We start from the raw sequence: 26,292 nt of genomic DNA, 5'->3' as shown, positions 1-26,292 counted from the left end.
ATTAGGCACAAAGTTAAACGAGGCTATTGGCTACCACCCAACGATTCCAAAAACAGTGTATATACTTATGGATACTTTACAAGAGTACATTTTGGGCTTGCCTGTGGAGTTGAGAGAACGCATTTACCGAGAGCTGGTGAAAATACAAGTGAAACGTAAAGAACAATTGCATCCGATACGTCACCAGATCTTTAACCACTGGTACTTGAATGGTATAAGAGAACTGATTCGTCAGAAATTCTTTCAATGGTCAGACATTGTTCAACACTTTGAGGTCGCTAATGATCGACATGTTCATAATTATGGTTACTTCGAGATTCACCTACAGCAATACATTGAGGAAGACAAGTTAAAGGATTACCAACATATTTTACGTGGAATCTACTTAGAGGAAGAGGAAACACCTAAACGAACTCTGACGTTTCGGTTACAGTATGCAAGATTTAGATTCCCTACTGGAGAACGAAGATCTCTGGCTAGAAAGTACGTCTATTGCATCCGAAAAAAAGAGAATATAAAAACAGGCTGCCATGCCACGGTTTATGTCACATGTCATCCAACAGATTCCGTGGAAGGAACTCAATGACCATATTCAAACCGTGGATCATTACCATCAATTATTACAAGAACTGTATCCATTCAATTTTGGACGACAAGTGGTGTGTGTCTTAGTGACTTGTTTTCTGGGATTTCGTTTACCAGCCGATTCTTTGTGGACTCTTTACGATCAGTACTTACCACCTCCATGGCCTTAAATGGTCACGAAAAACTCCTTTTGCTCAAAGCCTTGCGTTTTCATCTGGATACTTCTCGACCTCAACAGGAAAAAAAGATTCGTCAACTTTTAGCGACCCAAGACGTGTATGACGATGTGTGTGTAGCTTGTGACTTACACCCTCATTGGACAGATGTTCGTGATTGGAAAAAGGGGGGTTTTGAGGCTTGGACCCAAGAAGTGGCCCAGTATGCACAAGAGTTGTTCAAGGAAAAAAGTTACTTTTCAACCTGTGTTAGTGACGGTGCCAGAAGAACCCGTCACCGAGAACAACCACTCGCTTCAGGACAGGACTGTCATGGACATGCCTGAAAGGTCATTCCGGGAGGACACTTGTGTGACAATACCTCATGTAGAGACTGTAAGAACATTACACACTGTCCCTAGGACATCTTGGTTAACCAAAACATGTTGTACAGACACTTGTTTATATTCCACTTTGATCGCTTTGCTGTGTTTTATATTCCTGTACATCACTATTTGGGTTGTATGTATTTTTGTCTTTCGTGTTCATATTTGAAACATTCAATAAACGTGTTCTGAAAAAGTATATAAACTCTTGTCTTGTTTGTTTTTTCGTGTCACAAGTGACATTTCTCATACCATGGCTACCTCTGCTGTCTCTGCTCCCTCTTCCTCTACTGTCAAAGTCATCGACGAACACTTAGATCGTGCCAGTTGGGAGGCTTTGTATCTTCGCCATCCCTTTAACATGCTCATTGCTGGACCTAGCGGTTCAGGCAAAACCGAATTCGTCAAACGTTTGATCGAACATAAACATCATTTGATCGATCGGCCCCCTCAACGGATCGTGTGGTGTTACAAAGAGTGGCAATCGGCGTACAGCCTCTTGCGAGAAAGTCAAGGCGATTCCATCGTGTTTGTGGAAGGCATTCCTAAAGAAGACGACGGCATCGTCTCTGACTCCCGTCTAACCCATTTGGTCATTTTCGACGACATGTTAGGAGAAGACGAAGAAGAAATTAAATTGTGGTTTACGCGCAAAGGGCATCACCGTAATGCCAGTGTCGTTTACATCACCCAAAATTTGTTTCAACAAAGTAAAGCCCATCGCACCATCAGTCTCAATGCGCATTACGTGGTCTTGTTTAAAAGCCCTCGAGATAAATCGCAAGTGCAAGTCTTAGCCAAACAGTTAGGAACGCCTTGGCTGACTCAGGCGTACGACGATGCCACTCAAACGCCACACGCCTATTTACTCGTCGATTTGAAACCTACGATCCCCGAGGATTTGCGATTTCGTACCCACTTGTTTCACCACTGGTGCCAAGACGGAGGGCCTGTCCTGTACACGTCTCCGTCCTCGACTTCATTTCACTCCCCATGAAAAAAATCTATAAAAACCTCAGACCCTTTTTCGTCTGTCTCACACAGTGTGAACATGACGTCCCTTCAGTCGCATCTTCCCGTCAAATTGATTCGTGCCTTGTATGGCATCAGCCGAGAAAAAGATCCACAAACACGAGCCCGTGTCTTAGAAGCTAGTCTCAAAGAAGTCTTACGATGGTTCACGGTGACGGCACGTCAATTACTCCAAGGAATCATTCAGATTCCTCATCAAACCCAACGCTTTTTCGATCGAAACAAAGTCGCTTTGGTCCAACTGGCCGATCCCCGCATCGACACTCAAACCAAAAAACAAATCATTTTGAAACCTGGAGGGAGCGGTACTCTAGGAGGGGTCATCATTCGCTCACTCTTAAGATGGGATCCTAATGCCCCCAAAGTTATCCCCAAGACAAAAGTCCAACGAAGCCCCAAGAAGAAAAAGAAAAAGACCAGGTCCCCAAGAAGAATAACTTCTCCAGTGGCAGGACCCTCCTCTTACCAGACACCACCACCATCACCCCGGAAAAAGAAAAGAAGCCCCCAGAAAAAGAAACAGAGAAAAAGTCCCCAGAAAAAGAAAAGTCCACAGAAGAAGAAGAAAACTAGTCGCAAGAGAGGCACTTCGGCCAGGACGCAACCTTACACTCGCAAGCCACGACCTGCCACAGCGTCTCCGGCAGCCTCACGTTTGTCCACTTCTCCGTTGATGTCACCAGGAACTGAAGAGTACTTGGAGACGTTGATCACACCAAGAACTTCTCCGTTGATGACCCCCAAAAGAACTTCCCCAGTGGCAGGACCTTCCAATTTAGCGGCAGTGGCTGCTGCTCACAAAGTACCTTCTCCCAAAATCAAAGTCCATGAAAGATCGGGCATGTTACAAAGTTTACTGGATTTGTCCAAGCAAGAACTGGCTCGATTTAGTCCGTTACGTACCCCTGCACGACGTGTCATGCCTGTCCTCAAACTGATAAAACGTAAAGACAATCAGTGGCGACGAGTTCCAGTATAAAAAGACCTGTGACCAAGTCGGGGGTATCAGTGAACTTGTAAAAGATGTCACCTCCAAGAAGCCACAAAAGAAAGAGACAAAGGCAGACGCGTCATCCGACAAAGCGCTTAGCCAAGCATCGACGTTACCCTAAAAAAAGACACAGTCGTTCCAAGAAAAAGAGGCGTCAACAAAGGGGAGGATTCCTTGGCGATTTTCGGAAAAACATTGTCACCTTTATGACAAAGCGATAGTCCCAGAAAAAAAAGATAAAAGGGTGTGCGTTAAGTCATCGACGTTAGTGTCTGTTCGGTGAATGTCCCGGAACCCACAAGCAAAAATGTCACCCTCCAGAAAACCCCAAGGAAAAAAAAGGAAAGGACTGCCACCACGTTTAGCCAAACATGGGGACCTGTTATCTGTCCTGTCCAAAGCTTCTCCACCCCTACGAAAAAAACTCATTCAAACGGCCTCCAAAGAGGTCATCGATACCGTGTGCGAATGTTGTTTGAACGTTTTGAAAGGCACGATCCCTTTGTCCAAACACCAGAAACAATGCTTAGGCAAACATCGTCACGTTCTTCGGAAAATGGTTCAAAAGAAAATTCCCATTCGTCAAAAAAAGAAGATGTTGGTCCAACGTGGAGGCATTTTACCTCTCTTGTTAGGCCCCATACTAAAAGGAGTCTTGGGAACCATGTTGGGAGGACTGATGGGAGCAAGATAAAAAGGCCTTCGGAAGTCCCAAGATCTCAGAATTCATCCCTGACAACCCCATGGAAGGACGAAAACTAGCTTTAGTGCCTTACAAACGATGGATGGAATACCATCGGTGGCAAGAACAACGCACCCCGCATTTACCTCCCAATCCCAATTTGAGCGAAATGTCCCAGTTACAACACGAATTGCAGTCCTTGATGGATCGCCAAGATTTGTCCGAAACAGAAAAATCGCAAAAGTACGGTCAACTCTTGCAACGATTGCAACTCTTTCACCAGAAAGCTTTAGACGAAACAGCTCTACCCACTCTGAAAGATTTTAAGACCTTGATGAAAAGTCCAGCACCATCACCAGTACCAGTACCAGTACCAGTACCAGTGGTCAAGACAGAAAAAGGAGAAGAAGAAGAGGAAGGGTTTCTAACTCCACCAGAAAAAGTACGCAAGTTAACAACACCACCTACCTCCAGAATTGGATGGATTAAAAAGATGATGGCCACCCCTTCTTCATCACAAGAGAAAAAGAAAGTGAAGACAGAAGTGAAACAAGAACAGATATCCCCTGCACAGACATCCTCCTCCTCTTCGACACCTATTGCTGGTCGCACACGCAAAGCCTTGCAATCCAAGAAAATACCCCAAGAGAAAAAGAGTAGCCTCTTCCAAGAGTGGGTGCCTTATTAACACATCAACCAACACAAAAAATGGAAAAAGTCTTAGCCAGCATTTACTACGATCCCTCCCATCCTGCAGGTTACGCAGGAGTTCAAAAATTGTATCGTGCTGCCAAAACTCGACTGAAAAGTCTCCGTTTACCTCAAGTGCAACGATGGTTACAAGAACAAGCTACCTACACTTTACACAAACCCATTCGACGCAAGTTTGCCAGAAGTCGCACCCGAGTGGAAGGCATCGATCATCAATGGCAAGCCGATTTAGCCGATGTCTCTCATTTGGCCAGCTACAATCGTGGCTACAAATATTTGTTTTGTGTCATCGACGTCTTTTCCAAATTTGCCTGGGTCGTGCCCTTGACTTCCAAATCGAGCAGCGAGTTAGTGCGAGCCCTGCAACGGGTGTTGAAACAAAGCGGTCGTCGCCCTCTTCGATGGCAAACGGACAAAGGCACCGAATTTCTGAACCAAGCTTTCCAAAAAGAATTAAAGAAACGTGACATTCATTTTTTTACCACCGAGAATCCCGAAACCAAAGCCAGTATCGTGGAACGTTTTCAACGTACTTTGAAAGAACGCATGTGGAAATATTTTACGCATCACCACACTCTGAAGTACATCGACATCTTACCGCACCTGGTGCAAGCGTACAACCAATCTTACCATCGAAGCATCGGACGTGCCCCGCAAGACGTGACTCCCGACAACGAAGTGCTGGTGTTCGAGCGCCTGTTCGGTACGTCCCCGACGAGGGCTGTCCCCAAGAAAAGTGGAGAGTTGACCGTGGGAGATTGGGTGCGCATTGGCAAAACCAAACGCACTTTCGACAAAGGTTACTTACCTAACTGGACGACCGAACTGTTTCGCGTCACTGGACGAGTACATGGCCGTCATCCTGCCGTCTATAAATTGGAAGACATGAACGGAGAAGTACTCAAAGGAACGTTTTATTTGCCCGAGTTACAACGTGTCACCAAAAAAGAAGACGACGTGTACGACATCGAAAGCATTCTCGAACGCAGAACCCGTAAAGTGGGCAAACGACGTGTCAAAGAAGTCAAAGTACGTTGGAAAGGATATCCACCCAGTTTCGATTCTTGGATCGACGCTTCGCAAGTCATCGACTATAAAAAGAAGAAGTGACCATCATGCCCTTTCACACAGCAGCAGACGCAGCTACGTCGACCAGTCCTTCTTCCCCTAGTTCTTCTGTGCAAGATTTACAAAAACAACCCTTGTGGGTGTGGTGTGGAGAACGTGTGCCTAAAACGCAAATCGTCTTTTTCTGCCAAATCTTCGTGGTGTATTGTGTCATCGGGGCAGCCATCGCCAATTTGAGTTTGCAACAAGGAGACAAACAATTGTGGACCATTTTATTGAGCAGTTGCATCGGTTACCTGCTTCCCAATCCCTCCCTGAAATTCTCCTCGAACGGGAACGTTGTGTCCAGTGCCAGTGCCAGTCACCACTCCAACAACCACAACCAGAACCCCATTTTGGGCGGAGACACACCTCTGACATCCACTAATATTCCCTCGGACAGCCACAGAACTCTGGAATTATGAGTCACCAAAACCAATTTTACTTAACCTTACCCAGTGACAGTTCCATGGAGGTGTTTCCCCACAACACGTTGTGCTGTTACACGGCCAAATTACCTCAGGCCATCCCCTTAGATCACGAAGCCCATTGGGAAGTGGCTTTAGTGGAAATCATTCACCCGACCCAAGTCCTCAATGTCCTTCCCAATCAAAATTTTTTTCATGTGGAAGTTCATGACGAGTCATTGCAACAGGAGTTGAATAAGAAAGTCATATATGACAATAAAACCTATAATGAGAAAACTCAAAAGTGGACCTACCACTTTTTCATTTCCCCAGGCTATTATTTTAGTGGTCAACATTTGGTCAGCACCATAGCCTCCAGGTTTAATGCCGTGTTTCTGAAAGCTTTGGAGCATGTTAACAAAAGTGTCACCATGGAGTACCACAAAACAGCTCGTCGCTTCTCGATGAAATTTGAGCGGAGTAAAATCATGTCCATTTTATTTTGTCCTGAATTGTTTGACATGTTGGGCGGAGACATGAACCTGAGAATGAGCATACTCAAGAACAACGAATTACCCATCGTTTACGACAACGAGTCTTTTAGCAAGTTATTTCGTACCCCAGTAGAACTGAACCAAGGACTGAATTTGATGTTCGTGTACTCCGATGTGGTGGAGTATAACGTGGTGGGACACACCTCCGTACCGTTACTGCGTGTCATTCCTTTCAAAGTGGATTCTGCCGCAAACGCTGACGAGGAAGGTGGAAACACTTACCACGTTCACCGCGAATTTGTCCATCCTCACTATTTGCCGGTCAGCAAGTCGTATTTGGACACGGTCAACATTACTATAAAAGGAGATTTGGGACAAAATATTCCATTCACCAAAGGAAAAGTCACGGTGAAACTCCATTTTCGAAAACGGTTCTCTCACGATTCGTAAGCAAGTCATGTATCCAGTGTACCAAGGGGTTGCACGACAGCGAGGACACGGTTTAGGAGACATGTTAAAATCGGCCTTTCGTTCGGTGGCCCCGGTGTTGAAACCGATGGTGACACGCGGATTGCACGCCTTGAAAGATGCGGCACTGACGCAAGGCAAAGAATTTCTCCAAAATGTCATCATCGACAAACAAAACCCTAAAGAAGCCTTCATGAGGGCAGGCAAAAATGTCCTGCTGCAAACGGGTAAAGACATTTTAGGCCGACGAGACACACCTATAAATGCCCTGCACGCTACCGAGTCAGGCATTCAGCAAGGACAAGGCAGAAAGAGACGACGAAGAAAACACCCTTTCACCAGACTTCAAGCTAGAAAAGCCAAGAAAAGAAGAACCGTTCGAGACTTAGACGTTTTCGATTATTGAGACACAGAAAAAAATGATGCACCGAGAGTCATGTGCTTGTTCCAAGACGGAACTGGATATGTTTGCCATGCCCCCCACCATGATGACGATGCAAGAATCCCAGTGGGTGGAATTTCATCCCGTCTCCTCTTTGACGGATTCCGCTCCCATCGAGTTCGAAATCAAAGGACAACCCGAAGATTACATCGATCTGAATAGCAGTTACCTGTATTTGAAAGTCAAAGTGATCAAAACTGACAACACCAATCCTGGAGCCAATGATAGGGTAGCGCCCGTCAACAATTTCATGCATTCCTTGTTCAGCGAAGTGGACTTGTACTTGAATAACAAACTGGTCAGCAGCAGCATGGATACTTACCCATATCGTGCCTACTTGGAAAATCTCTTGACGTACGGAAAAGAAGCCAAGAATACTCATCTGGATGCTTGCGTGGTATGGAAACCTGACACGGCAGGTGCAGGCACGTTTAGCGACACAGCCCTGACAGAAGATGACAATCCTCACAATGTGGGGTTTAACACACGTAGAACTAAAATTTTGCAAGGACGTAGTTTAGAACTGATGGATCGTTTGCATTTGGACATGTGGTTACAAGAAAAGTATTTACTGAACGGAGTTGATATTCGCCTGAGACTGAATCGTAGCACTGCCGCTTTCCATTTGATGGCCCATGCCAACGAATACAAAACTGTTATCCAAGAAGCCAGACTTTACGTACGCCGTGTGGAAGTGTTACCTAAAGTGGGAAACGACATCAGTCAGACGTTGAGCAGAACGACCGCCAAGTATCCCATACGAAGAGTGGAAGTGAAAACGTTCACCATTCCTGTTGGACAGCGATCCATGATCGAAGATCATCTGTTCCAAGGACAGTTACCCAAGCGTTTGATCGTTGGTATCGTCAGGAATTCAGCTTTCAATGGACTTCATAACGAAAATCCTTTTGAGTTTAGACACTCTAGCGTGTCCAAAATCGAAGTCAGTCGTGACGGCAAGACCTTGTGTACACGACCCTTTGAGCCTAACTTTGCCCAGAACAATTACTTGAGATCGTACTTGTCCCTGTACGAAGCCACCGGACAGTTAGGAACCAATACCAGTCACGGTATTACGTACGAAGATTATGCAGGAGGCTACGCTTTGTGGGCCTTTGATTTCACTCCAGACCAAGGCAGCGACAAGGGACATTTCCACCCTATAAAATCTGGCCAGATTCGTGTGGAAATTCAGTTTGCAAATCGAGACCCTGCTGATCCAACGTTGAACGTGATCCTGTATGCAGAATTTGACAATACAATAGAAATCAACAGTTTGAGAGAAGTCATTCTAGATTACTAGAAGCCATGGAAGACTGTTATCCCTCTTTACCTAGTGAAGAAACTTTGGACATGAAATGTGAGGAGACCGTGGAAGGAGAATCCCAAGACAAAGACGAAGAAATTGTCATGATGAAGTCGAGATGGCCAGAACAAGAAGCCCATTTAGTCTCCTGTTTTGCCAAACACTTGGTCGACAAAATGACGGAATTGATCAAGAAAAATTGTTATGGATGTCAAAACGATCATCCCAGTCAAATTCAACACGATAAATGCCTGATGTTGAGTCAAGAAGAAAAATTGGACGAGTATCTGGACGAAGCTTGGAGTCTCATCTCAAACAAAGACGTGTTGCACCAGTGGTATAAAGACTTGCGTGAACATTCTTGTCCACCATTAACCACTCAAGAGATCCATCGTATCGAAGCTCTCCTGAATCAGAGTGAGGAAACAGAACGAATAACCGTTTATTCGTCAGACATTTTCAAGCAAAAAGTCAGGATCGAATTGACGACTTATTATTACCTGTGAAGAAGAAAAAAACACAAATCAATGGATACCTGGGAACTTTATTACCTTTTGAACCATAGTTCGTATACGGCTTCTTGGAATCCTGTCGTCTGTGCTAAAGATGAACTCCCTCATCGCAAACCTAAAGACCATCAAGCTTACGTGATCAACACGGACGAAAGTCATCTCCCAGGAACCCACTGGGTAGCCGTCTACTTTCCTCAAGAAGGATGTGTGGAATATTTCGATTCGTACGGATTGCCCCCTTTAGAAGACGATATCATCGACTTTATGAGAAGAAATGCTCAAACCACCCGATTCAATAACGTGAAATTACAAGGCACAGATTCCTTGGTGTGTGGACAGTACTGTGTGTATTTTCTGCATCATCGCAGCCTGGGCTATTCCTTAGAACATTTAGTGACTCATTTTGATCCTCGTTCTTCTGCTAGAAACGATGTGAAAGTAGATCGATGGTTTTGTGACCATTATGCTTATCTTTTGTCTCAAGCTAGGAAACGTAGTGTCCATCAATGGCCTAATGATTTCCAACAGTGGAAATCACAATTTCATTCACAACGTTGTCAGCCCTGTTTAAAGTAGATTGTCCATTGAGAAAAAAGTTTGTGATTTGAAAAAATTATTTGATGTTATAGTGTTGGATTATTGTTAAAAATGTTAGAGTTGTTGTTTAGTGTTAAGTGATTTTTGAATAAAAAAATGTTGTGTTTTGAAAAAATGCCTTTGTCTTTTGTTTAGCTATAAGAATGTTGAATTGATGCTCTTTCATTTCTTACTATCCCTCTCATGACAATCACTGAACGTTGCGAATCGAAAATCGTGTGGGGATGTTTTCCTTCACGTCCGCGCTTTCACTTTAAGAACCGGGGTTGTTTCCAGTCTAACCATCCATTGTCGACTCATCCTCCTACGAAGATGTGCTCCAAACTAGCTAAGCTCAACGAAGCCTACGTGAATTTGCATAGGGTCAGACACAGTCTGATACCGAAGCCAGAAGAAATAGAGAATGTGAGAATGTTAAAAATCACTGAAGAGCTGATAGAAGAGCTCTTCAGAGAAGAAGTGAACAGGGAGAAAGAAGAATGGACAGAGAAGTACAGACTTCAAAAACAGCAACAACAACAACAACAACAACAACAGCAGCAGCAACCTGAACCTGACAGAGGCTTTGTCGATTGCCGTATCGACACCAAAGAGTTCTTCTTCTCTTTCCGAAGAAGCAGACCTATCGCCAGAAAGTCTATCCTCAGAGGACATCGCATTCTTAGAAACTAAAAAAAGAATGCCATAGCAAACAAAAAAACAGCCCTTTTCAGGGCTACCCCAATACTCTAGAAAAGAAGTAACGATCGATTTGCCAATGTGTGTGTGTAGGTAGAGTAGTGTGAAAATAAACACTAACTCTTTTTAAAAATGTGAGGGTATGTGTTGGTGTGTTTGTGTTTGTAAGAGCTAAAGTAAGTTGGTGTGGATAGTAGATTAAAATGATATCTTTTCTTAGTGTTTGAGGTGTATATTTGGAGTTAGATTGAATTGCTTTGGGTATGTGGATAGTCTATTGAAATGATTTATAAAAAAATTTTAAAATAGTGATGGGTAGCATAAAAAAGTGAGTGAGTGTTTCTTTTAGGTCCGCGCGTTGTTGTTGTTTCTTGGTCATGATCTAGGTAAGATGAATTTTATGTTATTAGGGGGATGTTTTCCTTCACGTCCGCGCTTTCAGTATAAATTGAAACTCGTTCGGCAGTCCAGCTACCCTTGTTGATTGATCAACACCAAAAAATGAACACGAGACTTGAGAAACTGTTGGAGCTTCATGTGCATCTGGAATATGCCAGGCGCATATTAAATGAACTGGCCGCGGAAGCCATTGTCGAGGAGGGAAGGATAAGAGAGGAGGAAAGAAGAAACAAAGAAGAGGAGGAGAGAAGATATAAAGAAGAAGAAAGAAGATATAAAGAGGAAAGAAGAAACAAAGAAGAGGAGGAGGAAAAGGAGAGAAGAAATTTCAAAATCCCAGAGAGCGAAAATTGGGATTCTGAAGCGATATATCCTGCCTCTGCTCTCTCCCCCCAAAAGGTAAAAAGTAACTGGGGGATAAGATGTGTATGTGGCGCCAGGCCTGGAAGGTGCCACCATTAACCAGGTGTCCATGAAGTTCCAAACAAAAACAGCCCTTTTCAGGGCTACCCAATACTCTAGAAAAGAAATAACTATTAATTTGCCAATGTGTGTAGGTAGAGTAGTGTGTATATAAACACTAACTCTTATTTTAGATAGTGTGAGGGTATGAGTTTGTGTGTTTGTGTGTTTGTGTTTGTAAGAGCTCAGGTATGTTAGTGTGAATAGTAGATTATGGGTTTCTTAGCGTATGTGAAGAGTATAGTTAGGGTTTTATTATATGAAATGAGAAAGTAGGGGGATGTTTTCCTTCACGTTCGCGCGATGTTGGGTCATCATCTAGGTAAGATCCATTTTATGTTTTAGGGGGATGTTTTCCTTCACGTTCGCGCTTTTCGTATAAGAAGCCACAGTGCTCGTTGTTCAAACCATTCTGCAAAGAATACAAAGAAGATGGCTTCTAACCAAATGGACAAAATGGAAAAATTGCAAAACGTCCTCGACAATTTAGGAATGATAGAGCAAATGTTGGTTAACCTAAACGAGGATCACTATTCATATAGTCCCCATCGAGTGAAGATGGAGATAAACAATTTACGAAAAATGAAGGTAATCATCAGTGATCTGTTGAAAGAAATAAAGGAGGAGAAGGAGGATGAAGAGGAAAAGATAAGAATAAGAACATGGAACGAAAAAATTGAAAAAGAAGAGGAAAATGAGAAGAGGAAGAAAGAAGAGGAGGAGGAGGAAGAGAAGGAGAAAAAAAAGAAGAGAAAGAGTATTGGAGATAAAATAAGAAGTTGGTGGAGGAAAAGAAGAAATTAGAAGAAGAAAACCCAAAGGCCCTTTTCAGGGCCCCATATATCTCGAAAAGAGATAGTCTTTGAATTGCCTACCCCTTTTTTAAAAAAAAATTTTTTATTTTTTTTATTTTTTTAAAAAAAAAATCCTATATTCAATTTCCCTTGACGCTAGATTGACCCACGATTTATTCCCATGTTAAATTCCCCTTGTACGTAGAGTGACCCACGATTTATTCCCATGTTAAATTCCCCTTGTACGTAGATTGACCCACGATTTTTCGCCATGTTAAATTTCCATTGTACGTAGATTGACCCAGGGGTCCCTGTAATGCTAATTCCCATTGTACGTAGGGTGACCCCATTCACTACTTATAACTATTTCTGCCGTTTACTACCTATGTGGAATCGATCGTGACGAGGACGACCCAGTAAATAATCTCGCTGGTGAAAATATTGCCAACGTTATTACAGGGGAGAAAATATCAGCCGTAAACCCGAATCTGAAGGGATGCATGCATATAATCAGTGTAAGTGTTTCATTGGTCTGTTTAGAACCCATGAAAAATAAAAGAAGTTCAACGTTAGTATAATTAAATAGGAGAAATAAACTGTACTGCAATATTTTTAAATATAGAGCATCTTACGAGAGATCAGAAAATGAAGGGAAAAAAAATCTTTTTTCACCCTCGAAACATTTGTGTCGAAAAGGTTGGGTTGTTTACAAACGCATGTATCCCACACATGTGTATTCCATACGTCTTCTGTCGTTCCAGGTACTTTAAAAAGAGAAGGTAGAGCGACTGCGACGAAACAGATTGGGTTCTATACAACTATAGTAAATGAAAAAGGATTACAAGTCCATGACAATGAAATCGTCCATTTCGATACTGTTCTTCATAACGAAGGCAACGGCTTCAACAAGGAAACTGGACTTTTTACGTGTCCTCTGTCTGGTACATATTTCTTCACAGTATGCGTTATGACATCGCGTGGATACCATACAGCGGTACATCTAATTGTAAATGGGGGAACTAAAGGCAACAGCTATGCTAATGGGGCCGATTCTTGGGACCAGGGGAGTATTTCAAGCATAGTGCGATGTGAAGCTGGACAGAATGTTTGGATAAGCGTATACGGCGGAACATATATACATGGGGATTATTACACGTCCTTCGCCGGTTTCCTCCTCTGGGGAGATGCAACAGGAAGTAGCTAAGAAACATGGCCTCAACAACAATAATAATAATAACAAAATACTTAACGGCAATAATTCCAGGTCCACTGATTAATTTTGGAATAGGCAACACAAGTCTGAGTGTTGAATTCTGTACAATTAGAAATCACTTCCCTAACATATTTGTTAATCTTTGTGCTATATATCCTTGAAATAAAGGACAATGCAAACAAACAAAAATATATATATACCTTGCATTTTATTAAACATAAATGTTTTATTTTTAAATTTATCGAAAATTCTAAACGATCACTTTCAATAAATGGCATAATTTAACTCACTGATATACTTTTCAACTCCATTACCATCCTCACAGTTATAAATGAAACTAAAGAAGTCCTTTTACTAATATGTAATATTGATATCAGACAGACAACCTCAATGTGGCAAAGTCTAGCTAATTTAAGGGCTACAAAACTCAAGGCCTCTTTTGTCATATGGAATGGTATCACAAACGAATGACCACCTGCTAAATAGATCTATACAGGTAATAAACGCTTTCTCTACATTTCTGTGGAGATGGAGTGTCTACCTATTTTGTCTTCAAAATGCTTTTGACATTAGTCTTTGGATTTAACGAATTTTTTCAATAATATGTTCAAGTAATTTCAGTATGGTGCCTACAGGGCGATAGCGTTCCCTAAATTGTACCATTCCGCAAGCTGAAAGTCCATCTCAGAGTGTTTTCGTCTCTTTGAACATGTTTTATTTCTAACCTCACCACCCATATACACGAATACAGAGACAGAGAGAAAGAGAGAAACATACAGACAGATGATGATCATGATGAAGCTTTACAAATAAAATAATATATTATTATATAAACAAAAACATTGAATCACTTCATCACACACTTCATAAATATAATGTGTATCGTCTTTCATGCGGCGATGCTGCCATTGTTTATTTGTGCAATTTCCATCAAGAAATCTGATGTTTTCAACTTTCCAGTATCGTATTTATCAAATGCCTTCTCAATCAGTCCGTCCATGTGTGAGTACACTCGACACCTATGTTGAACGACGGCCTGTTCTGACACAAGTTTCAACCGTATTAGTCAACAGCTGTTGTATAGCGCCTTTTACGTCTCATAATTTAATGTATACTACAGAAAAACAGAAAGACACTTCATGCTGATAACAAAAACCCCACCATTTACGAGTCGTCTTTAGTATTAAGCCATAAAAATCTGTTATAATTAGCAAGAGATGAGTATTGCCTTTAAAGTCTTTTAATTTGTATATACAACAAAGACTCAAAAGACACATCGTGCCGACGAAAACCCGGCTATTTACGAGTCGTCTTATTTTTTAATATTTGTTAAAAGATTTCGTACTTATTTTACATTAACCAGTTTTCACTGAAAACAAAATTAATTAGAGCGATTATTTTTTTTATCACAATAAACGATAAAATGTCTTGCATTTTAGAGATCGAATCCTCTGTCTACTTAAAGTCGAAATATCTTAACACTGAAGTGTCGATGGCCGAAACGCCATTCTTATTTGAGGTCAAAGTGCGTATCTACTTAGGCCAAAAATGTCTTAGGGCCGAAGTGTCTACGGCCAACATGTATAGGTGGAAATGTCTTAGGGTCAAACTGTCTACGGCCAAAATGTATAGGCGGAAATGTCTTAGGGCCAAAATGTCTACGGCCAACATGTATAGGCGGAAATGTCTTAGGGTCGACATGTCACTTCACCAAATTTTGTGTGCTTTGAGTATGAGCATCTAAGCCACCTTTTTAGTGTAATTTGTATCAATTTTCTGTGCGTGTAGATGTTGGGGTATGAGGTTGTTGGAGTATGAGGTTGTTGGGGTATGAGGTTAATGATGTATAAAAGGGAGATCATGCGGACATCATGCTTTAACGAAGATTTCATTTTGAAAATAACTATCCCATAGGTTAAGTTTGACAGAAGTTTCAAAACAGTGGCACCACAAATGTTTATGATCATCGCTGATATCATCCGGTATTTCGCGCATATGTTATCAAGGAACGGAATAAATGATTTCGAGTTATATTAATCAACTTATCAAATATTTTTATAATGAAACATCACGCATTAAAAACGTTTTGTTGATGCTCATTTCAAATACTGTCAAACTTCTTGTGATCGCTCTAAAGGGTCAGAAGACGCTTTCGTATTCAAATGTATCAAGTATCCATAGTGTTACTCCATGAATCAAAATATTTCATGAGTTCGCACAATTCGATAGAAAGATGACAGCAAGCTTGAAAGTTTTTGATTCAGTTACTTTCAAATGTACGAATGAGTGGAAATCGTATCTGACTGGTTGCTCAGTTACTTTCAAATGTATGAATAAGTGGAAATTGTATCTGACCGGTTGCTCAGTTACTTGCAATGTAGGAATGAGTGGAAATCGTATCTGATTGGTTGCTGTATCTGATGGAACAACACTGTTGCCACGAAATTCGAAATAGCCTTAGGAGGTAGAACTGTGTTATTCCACATAGATTGTACAAGTTATCAAACATGAGATTTTGGGCGGAAATATTTTATACATATCGCATAAAATACCCTTCTGCCAACCTCGATAAATACCATTTAATGTCTCAAATGTATACCGTTGTGTTGTGGACACATTTGCTTGCACTAATTGCAGGAGTTAACGATTACATTAAATCCCTAAACCGCTCATCAGTATCTTTCTCACATAGAGTCATCAGATACACGAGACGCACTAAACAAGCACAGTAGCAAATGTGAGATAATTTGTCAAATGCCAACCATTATTAAATGGGAAAAATTCGAAAAATGCGTTATCATATGTTACTGGAATTAAAATGCTTTGGCCTTTCCACGACCAAGAGCATCTTTTTCTGGATACAGGTTTCATATGAAAGACACACACGCGCGCACGCACGCACAGACACACACACACACACACACACACACACACACGCTTTCCATTGTTAGACGTATCAACTAAGGAGTTTACCTAATTTCACCAAATATAGACCAGTGCACATAGGCACCCACCAGTGATAGACCACCACCACCACCACAGAAAGAAAAATTACAAAATTGCTATGTTAGCAATTCGTTATTGCCATGTTAGCAATTCGTTATACCCATCCCTAATTGTTCCTTGAAATTTATATGTTATTCAGTCTTTTCATCAGCAAACAAAAACTAATATGTTTTATAAGCATTTTTCTGAGTACAGCTACAAGTACGGAGAACATTGAACAATGAGAATAATCGAGGATGTGAGATTTGTACCATCAGGTGGAGAGTAACATATAAAGAAAGTAGCTATCGCTTCGATTTACTTTATTTTTCAGATAAAATTGAGCTTTATAACTATTTCACATCCATATGGTGTTAAAACATCCATATCTTGTTCACTCGGATAGATTTAGACTCTGTACACAATTATTGCCCTCTGTGTAACCAATACAGGTCTCACAGTACTAATCTTTCGAGTGTGCCCAAATCCAAATAAATCATATATTAAGCCAACGCATGCCTCCATACGAACTTACTGTTAAATTCTTGACGTAAGGTAACCAGTCTATTTTAGAGTTACTGAACTGTAAACAAATGGGTGACATATTCAGTTATGGGGAAGTATAAATGTATATTACCCAGCGTGCTCTGTTGACAAAATATATAGACAATCACGCCATACTGATCGTAATCTTGAATCTAAACTATTTCCTTTAACTGTGTACCAAGAATCATTAATGCTAAACCAACGAACACCACCAAACAACATTGGAAAAATTCTAAAAATTGATCTATTAATTTCGAGGGTACTGACCCTGAATAATAATTGTGACATGAATTAACTTTTTGTGGGTAATTCTCGTTACAAAGTATTTGCATACCTCACATACTTTAAATTTATTCAAGAAAGCCGATAATTTTTCAATAATATTCTAAATATTTCAAAGTCGTTACAAAAACTGTATTTTGGATGTCCAATACGGTGCAATTTGCGTACGAGATGTTTTCAAGAACAAAACCTAAATTTGCATTATCTTTCCTAATTATATGAATTTTTCAACGCTGTCAAAACTTCTTCATAATATAAACATGATTTCTATCTGAATATATACTTTAAATGGAGAAAAAGACATTTATATGTTTAATTGTAACAGATATGTAAAGGAAAGTTTAAATTTATTTATTTTAAATGTTAGACATTCAATTTCGTTTTTTAAAAAGAAACTTTTAAACAGCAAGCTCTACCAGTTAATAAAATGACAAGTGGTAGTTTGTGCCTGTAAAGCTTGTAGCAGTTGATCCAATAGCAGGGACGCATGATAGCAAAGCTTATAATTATGTTTCACACAAAATGCAAAACACTTGCTCAGTTTTGTATAGGTTGTATAAAGAATAAAGAAACACTTATGAGGCCTTTCGAGTAGGGGTGTGTTGCAGGGAGAGCATGCAAATCAATCTAACTCTTCTGCCTTAGACAGATGGACAAGTGAATTAGATGATGATAGCAATAAAAACGGTGGTTGTGATGAAGATGTGCCTGTGAATTATAGGTTCGGTAAAGATGTAAAGACGATATCATTTTGATCAACATCTTAATTGGTAACAAGAATACCTCTCGATTTTATTTTGACTGCTTTTTATCCTTTCTTCAAGTTGCATCTAGCTGCCCTGCACAAATTGAAAATTCAAATAATGCACACGCAGTGACCATGACTGAAAACGAACGGTTGATAATTGCTTATCGAAAAAGAAAGAAATCGACAGAGAGGCTGTTGTAAATCCCTGCAAAGCAAACCCAACCATGACTAAATAAGATGGTGTTTTATCTGTCAGGACAGTTAGGTGTTGTATCTGAGCTAGTCCTACATTTATTCACCAAATTCATTGTGTGCTACATAAACTGCTTTCACAATTTCTTATGGATAATTGATGTCAATTCTAGATTTAAAACATTCAGGAGTTAAATCATTCTTCTTTGGTAAATCTTGCTATAGTATATTATATACTTTGCACTTAGGCCGATATCCTTTGATTCGTTCAATTTTAAAGGTGTTAATCAACACATTGAGTACATATAGACAGATATGATACAAGACGTCATAAATGAGAAATATCCCTTATCGTTATAAATAAGTGTATTATTCATTTTCAGGCTTACTACAGTGAAATGAAAAATAAAACAAAAAGTGCTAGTGTTGTGATGATTTCAATGTGTTATGTATATTGATCTAATTATACATGATTTAATTGTTTGTAAGTTTTAAAATCTTTTTATTTTTTTAAATTTCATTATATGTCCAAATAATGTAGTTCTGTTTGATAGGAACTTATACATTTTTAGGAAATAGTTTGACCTTGACTGTTCGTTTTAGTAACACCAGGTATTGACCTGGATCATGGCCTTGATTCAAAGCTAGTAGTAGCCACGTAAATAAGTTCTATTTTTATTTTAAAATGATTGGTTGTTGTCGAGATCATGATGGGACTACGTGGTTTAAGATGTAAAAAAATTCTTTTTATTTTATTTCTTAAAGCAAAATGATTCGTTTTCGTCAGGGTTATGTTAGACGTACTTGATATAAACACAATCACATGCCCCCGCCCCCCCCCCCCCCTTCGATTTCGCAACTTGGGGATTTTCGAAACTGCGTTTTAGAATGCGATATAACCTTTGTTTAGGAGAGGTATTCTCAGTTTGGCTTTTACACTGGAAAGTGCTGTGTCGTTTGGAGTTATTTCAAATTACTTGGATTCAAAAGGAATAATTCTTTTGTTTTTTCCTGGAGATATACGTGTGCTTATACCAAATTCTTGAACAAAGACAACTCTTATAAAAATGTATTCGGATTTCCAAAACCGGAGTGATATTTCTTGTTTCTACAAGGAACTGTAGACTTCAACACACTATAGGTTACAGCATAAGTCATCGTCTTCCATCTTGGAATCTTCGTCGGGACTCGAACTTGAAATCATTAAAACATTTTATTATTGGGAATTCTAAAACTTTATTCCTGGATTATTCTTGAATTATTTTTGGATTTGATTCTTAAAACCGTAAGTTTATATCTTTCATTTTTACAGTATTTTGCCAAGGAAATAAATTATTATATTTTTCAAAGCTTATTGTCTTCAATCTTTCTTGTGTTACTGTTTATTCGAGCTTAAACACGTAGCATAAGATATGGGCGCTCGTCCGGCATAATTTTGAATTTTGGCTAGAATATTTCAGAAAAAAAAAGAATTAGAATTTATTTTGCTCAGTTTTAGTATCAATTCTTAAATAGATGACTTTAAGTTAAATTATATAAAATTATACTAAATTAAGGTAGTCTTGTAGGTGTCAAAAAACTCCTAACCCTAGCTAATATGGCATGCAATACTATAATAAATCAAGTTATAATAGAATTTATGAAATTGACAAGAGAGTCAGTACATTTAAAAAGTGATAAATCTATGAAATTTGTGTGCATTGAGGTGTAAATATTTGAGCTAGATGTGCAAAGTTATTTTGTTCCAAAACATGAAATTTTATACATAAAAAAATCATTGATGAAAAATTTAGTTACAGTTGTTTTCCCTTCAACCCGCAATATAGGAGTTGACAATGTTCCAGATTTTTAAAATGAAATGTAATGTGGGTGTTGCTAACCTTTTTATAAGAAATTAATGTTAAAAATCAGTACAAACCATTGTGTGTTTCCGAGTCATCCTTCTTCACTCTGCAAAATAGCATCCTCGTAATCTATGAACTTCGTGCCATCAATAACCTCTTCAAATGCGGCTCAAACTGATACGACAAAATGTATCATGCTTACGGAAAAGTCGGGAAAATCGTTCTCGTAATTTACCAGGATGTAAATAGAACAAAACCCTATCAGAGTCATACTAAGTATCGCAGCCTGGTTTTGAAGTTAGTTCAGCTGGCTTGTAGCTGACGATTCAATGATGTCACCTCCGGCCACGTGAGGCCTATCTAATTACGTTGCAAGAAACTATCCGAGAATGGTAAGCAGGAGTAAGATTAAAGCTAATTTATGAAAGATAGGCAATCAAACAAACCAACAAGAACGTTCCATATTCGATGAAGTGTGCAAGCAGAGGAAAACATTAAACTCTACATACTGATGCTCAGAAGTGTGAATCATTGGACGTGTATTTAATGTTGGTCAGAAATGTGAATCATTGGACGTGTATTTAGTGTTACTCAGATCGATGAATCATTGGACGTGTATTTAGTGTTACTCAGAGATGTGAATCATTGGACGTGTATTTAGTGTTACTCAGAAATGTGAATCATTGGACGTGTATTTAGTGTTACTCACATCCGTGAATCATTGGACGTGTATTTAGTGTTAATCAGAAATGTAAATCAATGGACGTGTATTTAGTGTTACTCAGAAATGTGAATCATTGGACGTGTATTTAGTGTTACTCAGATCCGTGAATCACTGGACGTGTATTAAAAAGACCACACACCACAAAATATAAGAGGTTTCCAAAACTAATTATATCCAAATATTTTCAGCCATAAACGTGGTAAATAACTTAAAGGGAGCGCCTGTTATCATACAGTTTCTCACTTCAGGGGCAGCATCAATCCCCGTTTATTCACTGTGCTCTGTTGCCAACATTCATACAATTACGCCATACTTCTCATCACCTACAGAATAAACAATTTCCTTTAAATCCGAACCAGAATTCCTTGATGTATACCAGGGATCACCACTAAATAAAAGAGAAATATACTCTGAAAATATGGAGGGAAAAATATAAAGGGACTAAATTTGTAGGTACTAACCGGAAGTTATATTTGTGACTCAAGTACAATGAAACTATCGCGGCCCTTTTACCACATTGTACAGAATTGATTGGTGGGGTTCCGCAGTTTCGTACTTTGCACAGATCTTAGATTTTAAGGAGAAAGAATTTCCCCCGTTTTTCTCACGGATTATCAGGTTTATTCTTAATGAGACATTGTACTAGATTAAAAGAGCATCTAATTCTCTTTATTTTGATGCATGATTTATGGGTTTAAATTCAGTTATAAAATATACAGCTTGGCCTTACTTCACAAGTGCACCTATCAAACAACTGCTCACTCCGCTTGGTCATTTTCACTTCCTTGACTGAAAAGATAAATTGCTAATAAAAGAGCCTATAACTTCGACTAAATTCATTTTCCCTATTTAAATATCTGTTAAAATTAGTTTACTTTGGACTAGTTCACACCGATTTTGGGGGCAGTCATTTTGATCAGACGTGTGCCTAGATCATGCGCGATTTTCACAACTACAAAATGTACAGAAATTTCAGCCACAGAACACGAAAGTAGTATAGAGGTATGCCAACATATTCTCTATTGTGAGTAGCAAATGCAAACAACTACACTTTACACCTATCACTCTGTCAGACGTACGTAATATCTATGGAGCGCCCCATTATAAATTTTGACTGTGGTTCCCTGCTTTCTTCACTACGTTCGCATCAGTTTAGAGTAGATCGTATTAACTGAAAAATTTCTGCTTTGTCTTCATTCGTGATTCCTCGTATCCTGTAGCTGACCTGTCCCTCCAACAGTTTGATCGACATACAACTCACAACGCATGCAGTGTGATCGGTAGCAACCAAAGAATCATTCGCGGCCTCGTTATTACAAGAGAAGTTAAATAATGCCGACTTATTGTCGTTATGACCGTGGCTACCTCCCCTTACCTGTTTGAGTCAGTATGGCGACCATGATAACCTGAATTGTTTTGAATTAAAACCTGTGTTGCGGAGGTTGCTTGGGCGGTTACAACGCCACTGTAATTTACCGTTTCTAGTAATATGCGGCAGAAACTTGCTTCCTAGACACTTTTTCAGTCTTTAATATAAAAAATATTGAACATGTTCCTTACATATACTGAAAGAAATTAAATATTCCTCTAATTTAATACCATCAATGTTGAAATACATGAAAGTTTCCTCTACCTTCACTATCGGATATTCTCTTTTGGATCATCGAGTGGTAACTACTTCCGTTTCAACCTCGTTGTTGAATGCCATAAAAGGACATTACAGCCTTATTTGAAAAAGTAAACAGATCGTAGTAAACATGTTATGCATTGAATAGCGTATCGTACAATATCCAAATATCGCATAGCAAGCCTTATTTGATAAAAGAATTACCGCGAGAAATCGTGTTATCTGTCATGGTGGACAAGGTACTGTTAGCATAAACATTCCAAAACAGTTTGCCTTAATAACTTAATAACTGTATCATTAGCCAAACGTCATGAAAAACATAACTCTACTTAGGTTGTAGATTTTAATTATAGACATCATTTTGTCCTTGACAATAGTTTTATTTGCTCCACTGTAAGATAACATCCCCTTACCTATTTTAGACAGTCTGGCGCCATTGACAACCTGAATTGCTGTCTTCTCTCTCTCTCTCTCTCTCTCTCTCTCTCTCTCCCTGACATTTACTTAATTATTAAAGAGAAAGTGTCTTGCATATTGGTATGCAAAATTAAGTGTTTTGCATGTTTTTTTTTCAAGATATATTGTTTTTGATCATCAGTGTATGTTGGGGTTGGAGGAGTTAAGATTTGACTTCAATGTGTTTAGAATCACGCACAATACGTTTTGCCTTCACAGGCTGTAAACAACCCTGCTCAGCAATTTGAAAATGCAAAACAAATAATATCGAACTGCACGATCTTAATTTAAACCGTTCATGTTTCGTCATTACCTATTATTCATATTTTTAATTTCAAACAGATCATCAATTTAAAGAATAAAAATGTTGACTGATCTTTCATAATTTTACAAAAGGTAATGTTTTGCTAGCACTCCCAAGAATGATTGCAATTCGCGTACTGCGTTCAGATGCTTGAACAGAATACTGTATCGGCACCCTTTTCGGCCTTACTCTTTCTTGACAGGTGTTTTTCTCCGTAGAAACAGAAGGTGCCTTTTCGATGAATCTTCTAAGTGTTTCTTAAGATGTACAAAAACCGAATACAGTGGAAGGGTGTGGCAAGAAACACAAAATCTGAAAATATCAGTCATTCAATATCAATGCGAAATGTGGTTTTATACAGTTATGTCTATAAATAGGTTCAACATATAAATAGAAAACACGCAAAGTAATTTACTACAGTAATATAAGTTATAAATAGAAATGTTGTCTACGTCGGCTGAACAATCAGTTCTTGGTGTTTATGTAATGTACTCTCATTGACTAAGATATTTTCTTAGGGCGATTTGTTTTGGAGAGGTAACTGAAGATCATTCGCTAATAGGCCAATGACTACTAAATCTGTCTTTCCCCAAATTTGTTATGGAACTCGCGGTACTAATTTTATGGAAGAATGGGAACCCGTCTTGAAATGGATGACGATAGAATAGAGAATATTTCTTCTGGCTGGACGTAATTGATTGATAAAGAAAAGTAAAACTGTAGTAAATGGGATCTATATTATTTGTAGCTGAAAACGCCCGTAAGTTGAATCCAACAGTAAAGTAATATAGACTCCGACCTGTCGCCGCATAATGAGCCGGCAGATCTGAGTTGGGGTTGTTCTACTAATTACTCATAACAAACTTTATAGACCCAGATCTGCGATTGCAGCATGAGACGGTAGGTCTGGGTTCATGCAGTTTGCAGTTGGACTCGACTTAAAGCAAAAGAATCTCCCTCCCTCTCTCTCTCTCTCTCTCTCTCTCTCTCTCTCTCTCTCTGTGCAACGAACGCGGAAGTTAAAATGTAGTACTATTATATACCTTGCTATTAAATCGAAAGTAGAACTATCCGCGTTTTACATTACAACCAACATTATTAAGGGATTATTTTTATCAATCTCATGCAGAGTACAGATATTATATGAACCATATTATATCGACCATATTATATCAACCATAGTATATGAACCATATTATATCAACCTTTTTGTAGCAAAAATTAAATAATTCACATATTGATTCGTAAGTATATGGTTAAAGAGACGAATATAACAAAATGGTAAACTTATTACATTGGGCACCGAGTACTTAAAAATATATGCAAGCACAACGAGTTTACGGTGTCTATATCATAATATATCGGGACAGTGTCCTCTTCGACCTCAGAATTATGAACAGATACAGTGCTAAAATGAATGTATGCATGATTTCTATCCCAATTATTTAACGCGCTAAACGTATAATTAAATACCAAATCACTCAACATTGTTAGTTTCTTTCTCCATTATCAGCACATGGCTTTACAAAACATCTATATAAAAAAAATCTAAACTTATACGAGAAAAATTATAAAATTGACGCACATTTAAATATACTAGCTGAACTATGACTTTTGACCTCACCGTCGTGTGCTATTACACCGCAGATAATGTGTCTGACAAAAATTAAATACATTGACCCTGGACAGAATTAAATATGGAATTGTTCTTTCGCAAAAGACCTCTTAGGTTCGAATAGACCTGAAGGGTCAAACAATCTGAAAGAAAGATTGAAATCAACACTTGATGTCAAAGGTCTTAGAGATTCTAGGCAAGCTCTCTTTGATCTAGCAAAAAGGAAGCGATATGATTGTCCTGATGGTCGATTAGTAGAACGTTTACCTCGAACAAAGTTATCGGAAGATATTTATATTATATTCCATTTCATTGAAGGAGAGAATAATTACAGTGACATGAAAGCATGTATATCTAAATGGGCATTGAAACATAATTATGAAATAAGATCATCCCAGCGTTTAAACTCCATTCGCAGCGATTGTATATCACAAAGTCGTAATGCTCCGGTCAATGATTACGCCTTGCACAGAACAGATGAAGATGCTGATAGAATGAGCACATCATTTGCGCAGATAGCGATAATGAATGATAAGTTTGAAGAAAAATTCTCCAGATTGGAAAACCAGTTAGGTGATATTGTCACACAAAGAGAAAATGAGATCCGAAAATTAAAGTCAGACATAGTGGAAACTACGAAGAAACTCGAAGAGGCGAACTCTCAGATAGAACAACTGAAATTAAAGGAAGAAAAACTAATCAATGATAATAGAGGAATGTATTTCCAGCTGTCAACAATGGCAACCCGGGAAAACGAGATAAAAGAATTCTCTTCTCATGTACATCAACATCTAGATGTGATCATGAAAAAGATCAACTGTACTGAGGGAAAGTTAGACACAATTTGTACAAGACACAAACTTTTATACAATCAGTCTAACAAAGGAAGTGGTAGAAACGTAGACTTGCAAATGAAAGAAAATCTTGGAAATCATGAACTATCAGCATATAAGGAGAGTAGACATGATATCTCTCCATCTATTGACCAAGAAAATGTAGTACATGGACAGAAAGAAATACACAAAGAGCCTGCTAGAGCTCTTCCAGCAGATTCGCCTGGAAATGGTCCCGCTATGTTTACATTGAAAGATTTCCCGCCACTTTCACGGAATGATCGGATTAACATAACGGAAAATGTGAGTCATAATCAGCACACAGAAGTAACATCTAAAAATGCAAGAGACAGTTAATCAACTCAAAATCAGCAAAAGAAATTAAAATATGAAGAAAGAGCTAACATAAATATAAATGAAAACATAATAAATAAAGCACAAATAGGGCACAACAAATCACCAAATGATCAAAGAATGCTTCCGAATGACGAGGAGAGACAAAAAAAGAAAGATACATCGTATAGACATACTGAGAAAATTATTACCAGACCCAATGCAAGGAATATAGAATCAAATGTGTTTGAACCAGTATTAAGAAACAAAATAAGACGCATTCTGCTGTCAAATGTCAAATCAGAAAAATATAGATGTAGTAAAGACAGCTATCGCAACTCAGTGCAAGGAGGAAGGTGTGACAGTAACAATCGTCCGCCTC

At 39.1% G+C, this 26,292-nt stretch overlaps 1 protein-coding gene and 1 long non-coding RNA gene across 3 annotated transcripts in view; one reads left to right on the top strand and one right to left on the bottom strand.

The window, feature by feature from the left end:
* The window catches only part of LOC149789834 (uncharacterized), a 192,276-nt gene that overhangs the window by 100,540 nt on the left and 65,444 nt on the right, over positions 1-26,292 (bottom strand). The window lies entirely within an intron of this gene.
* Positions 11,331-12,497, top strand: LOC149789836 (uncharacterized). The gene has a single exon (XM_089973364.1). The coding sequence runs from the start codon at positions 11,847-11,849 to the stop codon at positions 12,216-12,218; it is 372 nt and encodes a 123-aa protein (XP_089829490.1). The 5' UTR covers positions 11,331-11,846; the 3' UTR covers positions 12,219-12,497.

The sequence above is a fragment of the Sinohyriopsis cumingii genome, chromosome 10 (genome assembly GCF_028554795.1).
Source record: "Sinohyriopsis cumingii isolate HCF-2022 chromosome 10, ASM2855479v2, whole genome shotgun sequence".
Taxonomy (NCBI): domain Eukaryota; kingdom Metazoa; phylum Mollusca; class Bivalvia; order Unionida; family Unionidae; genus Sinohyriopsis; species Sinohyriopsis cumingii.
This window is presented reverse-complemented; position numbering and strand designations above follow the sequence as displayed.